The sequence below is a fragment of the Hippocampus comes genome, unplaced genomic scaffold (assembly GCF_001891065.2).
Source record: "Hippocampus comes isolate QL1 unplaced genomic scaffold, H_comes_QL1_v1.1 scaffold176, whole genome shotgun sequence".
In the NCBI taxonomy this organism is placed as follows: Eukaryota; Metazoa; Chordata; class Actinopteri; order Syngnathiformes; family Syngnathidae; genus Hippocampus; species Hippocampus comes.
In genome coordinates, this window is record NW_017805826.1 from 853,740 (window position 1) to 863,649 (window position 9,910).

The window sequence follows — 9,910 nt, forward strand, 5'->3', positions numbered from 1 at the left end:
ATCTTGCTCCCATGACGGAATTTTTGACAAGGATAAAAAAGGTTCAGTGAGATACAGTACAATACAGAAAATAATTGCGCGCGCACACAGAATGGTTTATAAAATGATTTATTCATGTTAACATAGCTGTTACACAGGGATTCAAACAGTTCCACAAGGCTTTAGGGGACTACAATTGAATGAATAGCAAAACAATAGTGGTCCAAATCTCTAATGACAATCACTGGACAGACAAACAGACCACCCTCTTTTAGGATGTGTACAAACCTGCGTTGAAAAATATTAAACTTGACACTTGAACTTGTGTTACAGCATTTGTTCCCATTCCAGTGTAATATCTCAAGAGACATGCAATGACAGAATTGAATTAAACGTTACCACCGTGTCAGTCAGTCAAGCCCCCCGCTACAGCGTCCACCCTCCCGCAACACACATGCTTTAGTGAAAGAGTGGCCTCAAAGTGAGGATTAATCCAATGGGGAACTGCTAAGTATTTGCTGCCAGCATGCATGCACCACTGGCATTCCCTGCAGCATGAAAACTATCTGAGTGTAATTTCAGACGCTGTAACCGTACCACAATTTTTTATTTTATGTATTTATTTTTTGATAGCGCAGGAAAAGGAAACTAAGATTACCACCTGGAAACGAAATCTTCCTCAGAGGATAAACTTCCAGTTGATCGATGTAACGACTGAGGGTTTCTGTCTCTAACTTTAGGAAAAGAGCGTAATACCATGTCAAGCTATCAATACTTTTCTACAGCTGAAATTGCACATACTGAAAGGCCAGGACACACACAAACCAAAGGAATGGAGGGTTTTACTCTAACAGGTCATCCTAATCTGTTTTGTCCTCCCCGCACCCCCCAATTAAATGTTTTTATGATTACATAATTACTTTGTTTCAGCAATGGGTTTCATTGGAAGAATGTTGGATTGGAGCAATAAGGAATGGCGGATGTGTAAAAAGTTTTTTTTTGTTTTTTTTTCTTAATCCTTTTGTTGGAGGCCAAGGACTTCTAGTTCTCAGTTTCGCCGCCATCGCCTCTTTCTCCTGCTTCGCCCTCCTCGCCAGCGGTGTCTGATGTCCATAGCTGAGGAGAGAAACAAGATACAATTTGCATTTAAAAAAATATCCAACTGTGACTGTGCAGGTCAAAGGAAACATTGTAACTTAAATATCTTCAGACACTATCAATTTCGAACTACATCTGTCAATGTAACAAACTCCTTCGTGCTACTTTGTTCTGGTTATGTACAAATTATCACAGTGGGCCTTCCAAAGTTGAAAATCGAATACACCCATTGGGAGGAATTCGCAATGGACATAGACAAATCTCTGGACCGCCACTGTCAGAGAAGGAATCAGTATTTTTTAAAAACCGAATAGATCCAATGATTTGGAAGAGAAACAGAGGCAGATTAAAGAGCGTCAACAACACCTACAGCCTTCCCGCCTGGTCTCCGATGTCTAAAATGTAACCAAAACTCTCAAGCTCAAATTGAACTCTTCAATCATTTAAGGAAACATCGATAACAGGGATTCGATACAACTACTGCAGTCTCCAGGATAGGCAAATATCAATCCAATTTTTCATGTCAGTCAAAAGGTTGTTAGTTATAAGTGGATGTAATTTGATACTGAAACCTAAAAACACAACGTTCACTGTACAACTGCTTACATGATGAAAACAAAGGCACATGGCAACAGCTCGTGGCCATGTGACAATGTTTATTTATTCCACGTTTTATAGATGAACCAGAAAAGGTGAGTGTATTACAAACGAAGACAAATACTCAATTACAAAGCACCTCCTCGCTACTCGGCATGAAAGGTCCCTGCGTCAGCCTTTCGCTTTAACGCACAAATTATTTACAGATTTTAAGGTTGTGATCAGTTAATAACTGGAGACCCAAGTGACCATATCCATAGTGCTTTACAACACCACCAATTAACAGTATTTCTAATTTCTCATGCACCACACACTGGATCAAATAAGTGCGCCAGCTCCAAACGGGAAATGCCTCGCTTCTGGGAATGGGGCTCACACAGTCCTTCCTTTATAAAAAGCAAATTGTGCTAGTTCAGTTAGATGCCTGTGAACGTGCCAACATACACATCCAGACTCATTTATTTATTCAAAAGGGAAGGATTTAACCTTACACGTGTCACAGGCAGGCTCTTGCCTACTGCGAGTCACGTGACACAGTGCAAGACCGTTTACTTCACCGGTACATTATTTTTGCCTTGTAAAATTCACAATATGTTTACTGGTCCAAGTTCTTAGTGCAACACTAGTCTGTGCTAACGTATGTCACACAGAGTGAAGGTAAAGATATCATCGTTTGGGCTTATGGATTGTTCTGGACTGATTCTCATAGCGATCCGATACTGATCCAGTCGATCGGACCAGCCCTAGTCGATAAACCCTTGAAATGAGAAGAGGACACTGACTGTCAGATTGTCTCTGAGGAGCTGCATGATGAGGGTGCTGTCTTTGTAGGACTCCTCATTTAGTTGGTCAAGCTGAGCGATGGCCTCGTCAAACGCCTGCAAGTAAAACGGGGAATGGAACAATTTGAACAGAGAATGGGCCCAAACAGTGGAGAACAGTGTGAAGTTGAGCACAAACCTTTTTAGCGAGTTCACAAGCTTTTTCTGGAGAGTTGAGGATCTCGTAATAAAAGACCGAAAAGTTAAGAGCCAGACCCAAGCGGATGGGATGTGTGGGGTCCATGTCCGTCTTACTGATGTCAAACGCTTCTTGGTAGGCCTGCTGCGAGTTTTCGATGATACCTGATGAATATACATGTGTTTCACATTCAAGAAATAGACCATCACTGGATAAAAGCCCAATCATTTTATCCTTGGCTTTTAAAGGGTAGACAACAAATCAATCGGAGCCTATTGGGTGACATGGTGAATCAGAAGGAAAAACGCTGATCGATCAAATCAGACCATCACAATCACTGAGTTTGTGCGGAAAGTTGAGTCAGCAACCACCCACTACTGCTCCAAGTTCTGAAATGAGGCCGTTTCATCATTTCCAGCCAAAATTGAGACATACTATGATACGTGCAATGTTATGTATGCAAAGTTATGAAGCAGGTCCTAATAATTCAAATATATGTGCAATTCATAAAAGTTAAATGCAGTGAGTGAGTGCACTTACTTTTTTTGGCATCCCCGCAGGCAACTTCAGCGAGGTATCTATAGTAGTCCCCCTTCATCTTTAGGTAAAAAACTTTGCTCTCTTGTTGTTTGGAGTTCTTAATTAAATACTCATCCAGCAGCGACTATTGGAAGGGGAGAAACATTTGATTAGAGTAGTGACACTAATAGACATGGGCCACAGAACAAATCAAATGCTCCTCAATGTGATATCTGACATCAGGTAACAAATTCTGGAATGAAGGGGGAACATTTCCAGAAACACATTTGATCATAAAACAGGCTCGATAGCCTTCACCAAGAACATACACGTGCCAGCAAATATCAGATAGGTAAGAGGTCTCGATGGTGGCAATGAACTCAAGTCATTTCACAACAACAAAAAGCCTACTGGGTGCTTCAAGCCGTTTATGACTCCCAGTTTAAGTTTACTGTCAAACTACATGTATTTAAAACTGGGCTAATGTAAACCAGTGTCAAGGGTGAGGTAGCATGACGCGTTTACCACTGATCAAGAATGCCCGATTTCCGTGGAAAAGTGTGATGATAAGCAAATGGATTTAAAATCAGTCCAAAAGAATGAATGCTTCAGAAAAAGAATGGATGGTTAAAAGAACACCCTGTGTTCTGCCGTGAGACCGTTAACGGTGAGGGATTCTGTAGGTAAAAGTAAGTTATTTTAAACCAAAGGGCGATGTTGCGTTGTCAGTGCGTTGGGGGGGGGGGGTTGAAAAAAGATGAAGCACTGTAAAAGTGCACTTTTACCATTATGACATTCTAATTTTTATTTTACTGTGACATGTTTTTCAGAAAACAACATATTAGTAATCCATTCAAACATCAATTGCGGATTTTGGCTTTTGAGTCCAGGCATTATGGCAGTCAGCAAAAGCTACAAAATAAGACTAAATTTACCGACAGAATTACCGTACACATCTGTGTAATGACGAGGCGCTGAAACTGTCAAAAATCCGAATAATCGCCTAACTCTGGTTTGGGGTTACAAACCTTAAACTCTAAAGTTAAGACCCACTTCAGTTTCTCTTGTACAAGTTTGTGGCATGAGAATCAAAGCAGAAGGCACCACATTTCCAAACTTGTCCTTTAGCACAGAGTCTAATATTTGTGATGAAAGCAGTTGTTGCTTGAGACGCAAGCCTCACCCTTGGGTCGTGCTTTTCATACAGGTGCCACGCTATGCGGCCTCTGGACATGGTTGATACCATCTCCAAATGTGGAAAATTGTCATTCAACTTTAATATCAGTCTTTGGAACAGTGAAACGGCACAGGGAGGTGGGGGGGGGCACATGTCATGAGGTCATCTGCCGCAGGTTTAAAAAAAAAAAAAAAAGGTGGTGAAGTCGTGACTTCCACACTTAATTTTTATTGTTGGAAATCAAGCAGTCATGTTTCAGGGCTGTGGACTCATTTTGAGGGCACAAAAATAAAACCGATTTACACCAATGCAACATGTATATTGTAGGGTGAAGTGTTGTTGCGCATGTTTTAAGTTACAAGGGTATCCATCCCATTCTAGGAGGGGAAGTGCAGGAATTAACTCGAACGGTTAAGAGTACAGTGGCCCACCCCTATTTGTAGGAGATAAGGACTGGGGCGGCCCGCAGACCGTGAAAATTTGCGTATAATTGACACCCACGATAACTGCATTATTGAAATTTTAATCCCCCCTCAAAAAAAACACATATGTGTGTGTATATATATATATATATATATATATATATATATATATATCACATTGCCCGAGGTGGATGACAGCTTCAACACAAAATCATAACCTGTGATTGCCCTCTGGGAAATGTCATGGGCCTTTCAACGGAGAAAATGTCTCTTGCGACAATTAAAGCACAGTGCAGATTAACCATCTGCAAACAACCATAAACCTCAAACCTAATGAGGAAAAAGGAGGTTTGGATTCTAAGCCTTGGCAGGAAGAAAGTGTCCTTGTCTGAGCCAAATCCCTCCCGGCAGCCACTCCCAAGTCAGATCCACAGGCCACTATTGGCTTGGTCAAAACATGCACACGGCTCATGTGCTGAGCATTCCTTTCCCCTGCAAGCTGCACACAAAAGACAAGAGGAGGGATGCTCCCTTCACAGTGCTTTCACACAAAGCTCCGATTTCAGTCATCAGCCCTCACGAGAGTGTGCAAACAGCGCCGCCAGATGTAAGGTCTAACTCGTCGTGAGCATGACTCAATTCGCACGTCCGACAAGAATTGGTCTTCAGGCAATGATGGAGTTTTAAATTTGAATTTGATCGTAATTGAAAGAAGGCAGTTAGGGACACAATGAAAAAGCGAGGAGAGGAAAAATGTTTCACATTCATCTCATTTGTTTTGTGCTGAACACAAAATATTTGAGTTGAGTATTGAAAAAAATTGTTCCTTTACAATACATCAAGTTTTATCCACATGTGTAAAGGTCTGGGGGTGAAGGGGGGGAAAAAGCCTCAAAACACCTTTTGTAGTGTTTGAGAAATGATTGTGCCTGCTTGGTCTCCAAAGAAAGAGCACGGCTGTTAGTCTCAGACTGCTGCATTTACATTTCTGTGGGAATTTTGACACTCACCTGCTAAAATTCCGACTTTCACGACATTACATTTTCCTAATCATCAGCCCTCACGAGAGTGTGCAAACAGCGCCGCCAGATGTAAGGTCTAACTCGTCGTGAGCATGACTCAATTCGCACGTCCGACAAGAATTGGTCTTCAGGCAATGATGGAGTTTTAAATTTGAATTTGATCGTAATTGAAAGAAGGCAGTTAGGGACACAATGAAAAAGCGAGGAGAGGAAAAATGTTTCACATCATCTCATTTGTTTTGTGCTGAACACAAAATATTTGAGTTGAGTATTGAAAAAAATTGTTCCTTTACAATACATCAAGTTTTATCCACATGTGTAAAGGTCTGGGGGTGAAGGGGGGGAAAAAAAGCCTCAAAACACCTTTTGTAGTGTTTGAGAAATGATTGTGCCTGCTTGGTCTCCAAAGAAAGAGCACGGCTGTTAGTCTCAGACTGCTGCATTTACATTTCTGTGGGAATTTTGACACTCACCTGCTAAAATTCCGACTTTCACGACATTACATTTTCCTAATTTTAGCCCCTCAAAAATATTTTCCCCACATGTAGCCATAACACTGCTTTGTACAAAAGGTAACGTCACAAATGAACATTTTAACTGTTTTATTCCATTTCAATTCAAACAATTAAAATGACAGCCCCAGAATGCCAGACTTCTGAAATGGGGGCCATTAATGCCTAAGCCACGACTACATATTTTAGGATGAATACAAATTCAACCAATCTAGCTCCAAGCACAGTTCAGGCGAGCCACCGATAGTCCGCTCTGTAACTCGTGTCCATCCTCCCTGACAGCCAACATGGTCTAAAAGTGATTTATTTTTGGGAGAAAGATAGAAGCCCTTAAGGCTTCTGGAAACGAGTTGAGGCCTGAGGAGAGACACACCCTTCTGCAACACTCAGCAGAAGAAACGCAAAAGGCTGAGTCATTAGCTGGGAACATGCATGCTTAAAGTGAACAGCCGTTGCGTCGTCTCAGACAGTAACCCACGGACATTACGGGAATCTTTCAACAGAACTTGAATCCACATTGAAGGCAGGATGGAAATAATGCAAAGCACAATCCCTGCTGTTTGCGATAGATTAATCAAGAAGTGAAAGCATGCCGCGCCCCCACTTGTAGTCAATCCAGGCTTGGAATTAGTTCAAATGTAGGCCAAAATCATTAGCTTAAAAACGTGGAAAGATGTCCTGCTGAACTAGTGGGAACTGTTTGTGCATGTCAATTATTGCACATGGCTTGTTACATTAGCTATCCACCACACAGATGGGACTACACATAAAACCACAGATTTACCAAGAAGGTTTAAGGTCCTGCAAGTGGTGTCCCAAAAGCAGTGGAACGTCTTCAGTCCCAAAACCATCATTGTGAGTCATCATGCAAATCTTCCATGACTTCCGCTCCACAGGCATTCAAAGGACCATATGTACAAGTCTTTGGATATTTTGTGACGACACCTCCATCAGGGCGAAAATAAAGCGCGACAACCATGAAACCATTATGGTTTGAACTTGTAATTAATTCACATGTTTGAAATACAAACAATCTGGAAGTCCTACAGGACGGAAGAACAGATTGGTTGTGACTTTCGGCTATTAAAACTAAATAAATATGACATTATCAGTGGCCACACACAGTGATGCAATAGCATTGGTTCCGAAATTATTGATTCCAGAAAGGCAGAACAATGACATAATACTTCCTTGTACTCCCCAGCATGAAAAGCCACATCTTTACAGAGCTAGAGCCAACAGGAAAAGAGGGTGGTAGCATTTGACACCAGACTGGACTGAAATCGTCATCCTAATTCAATGTAACAATGTGTTTTGGAATAATGATGACATTGTCATGAAGACGAAAGCGATAGCATGGTTGCACTGCAGCATTTGAGTTTATTACGAATTACAGTCCAACCTTCCGACAAGCAATGCAAGCCCCTGAGGAATTGCGTAGGAATGTTAGCAAATCCCGTCGCCGAGGTAAAACTCAAGAACTACATTTCAGCATATAGCAACACTGTTCTTACAATCTTGCCATGTCAATTATTGCCTTCGTGTTCAATATTTTGTTGAAAGTAAGAATACATGGTGGAACTGAAAAAAGTGGTGACTCGTGTTCTTGGACGAGCTGCACGTTTTCTTCTTCAATCAAGTTTAAACTGGTTCAGCAATGCAGTCATTATGTACTGGTGAAGCCTTTTTTGGGAGCGTTGACACAGTTAGGTGCCCTCATAAGATTAAATCAGTCTCGATATTCCCTGTATCTATCTTTCTATCTATTCTAACATCATGCTGTAAATTCTGAAATGGGAGAAGCTTTGATGTAGGTGTACTTTTTTCACTAGTGGATGTCTGTCCATCTCTTTGCTCCACTGAAACAAGGGTGGGGAATCACCAATTGGACTCTGGTATTTTAAATTATATATTTTGTCTGGCTCTCTGCTAATAAATAAATAAATTGCAGGCCACATACCAAAACGTTATTGCAGATGTCTTGCAGCTCACACTCCACTTTCTCCCGATATTCCTTGACCAGCTGCAGCTTCTTCTCGCTGGTATCGGACTTGGCTTCGATGCTGGATAGCACCCTCCATGAGGACCGCCGGGCCCCCACCACGTTCTTGTAGGCGACGGACAGCAGGTTCCTCTCCTCGTTCGTCAGGTCGTCGCCCTTCTCCGTCACCACCTTCATGCAATCGGCCATGTCGTCGTAACGCTCGGCCTGCTCTGCCAGCTTGGCCTTCTGGATAAGATTCTCTTTATCCATTGTTTTTTTTGAATATTTAATTGGGGTGCGATGGATCAGACAACACGGACGGGGCGAGCGAGAGTCGTGGACTGTGAACTGGGAGTGGAACAAGGAGTGGCGTTATTTCCACTGTGGCGTGACAGGCTGAGAAAACGAAACGATCACATATGGAGGAAAAACGACCCTATTATAAACCATGTAAATACTGTTGGTACAATTTATCCTAACAGAAAACGACGTAAAGGTTTTTAGTGCGTCGACGTCGCCTTGCGGTACACAATTTTGTTTTAACGCGATTACGTAACGGCCATTACATGCGATATACCGAGTTGATTGACTGTCTCGTTATAAAATTGTATTCTAGCACCAAAATCGGAGCTCTCAAATGGTCAAACTGAGTCACGTCGGTACCGCGGCCCGGCCGCCACAAAGCTGTGTAGAGCCGTTAGCTAGCTACAAAGCTAGCCTAGAGAAGATAAGGTAGCAGGTTTAAGCTAACGGGCCACTCCTATCAATGAAAATTTGTCAACGAAAGCGCAGCTCACGAAATCAGACCCCGTCCGATTTTATCACACTTGCTATCAGAAAGACGTCTTGGACGCTTGCTGTAACGCACAAAAAAATAGCCGGAGTATCTCACCTCGAGAGGTCCGAATTCGCTTCACAAATTGGTCCGAGTCGATGGATTGGGCAGAAAGGCAAAGAACAAGCAGCGGCAGCTAAAGTCCAACTGAACTGATGAAAGGAGGGCGGATTATCTAGCGCGACTCTCCAATTGTAAATCGCTATCTATTTTGAGTGACAGGTAATTTTTGCGATGCCGGCGAATACACAATGAGCGCGGGGGTGAGAGGCGGGACATCAAAGAGTAGTTTGACTGGCCGGGACGTTGCAGCGGCTGGTAGCACGGGGTTTCCTCCAATTAGAGCAAGGGATATGACGTCATATTGTTGCCATGGTGATATCGGTCCAATCGTTCCCTCCTTTGGCACGACGTGTGGACAGGATAGGCGGGCGTGGCACGCTATTTTAATTCAGCTTTTATTTAAATCCTTTCTTCCTTAAATGAACATTCATTAGTTTGGCGACCTCACCAAAGTCTATATAATTTTTAATATACTTATTTTAAGCAGTAAAAAAAGGTTGTAAAAAAAAAAAAAAAAGATTCAATTCGAAATACATTTGCTGTCAGTCCAATACAAATCGAAACCTTCGTGCCCGAGCTGTTGTATTGGCTTATTCCCCACCCTTTCTTTAGTCATAGGAAAGCACACTGACAAGCCACTGATGCCATGGAAAGGAGCTGGCATTTGAAAATGTGTAAACACATTACTTTTAGATGATGTAGATTGCACCATTGTGTGCTTTTATATTGTGGTTTTCTATAG

At 42.1% G+C, this 9,910-nt stretch overlaps 1 protein-coding gene across 1 annotated transcript; it reads right to left on the reverse strand.

The window, feature by feature from the left end:
* Positions 1–92: 92 nt before the first annotated feature.
* Positions 93–9,286, reverse strand: LOC109526126 (14-3-3 protein zeta). The gene is made up of 6 exons (XM_019887187.1): positions 9,163–9,286; positions 8,247–8,618; positions 3,175–3,298; positions 2,635–2,798; positions 2,457–2,552; positions 93–1,095 (listed from the first exon to the last, which is right to left on the reverse strand). Exons 2-6 carry the CDS (start codon positions 8,538–8,540, stop codon positions 1,021–1,023), a joined length of 753 nt encoding a protein of 250 aa, XP_019742746.1. The 5' UTR covers positions 8,541–8,618; positions 9,163–9,286; the 3' UTR covers positions 93–1,020.
* Between the last annotated feature and the right edge of the window lie 624 nt (positions 9,287–9,910).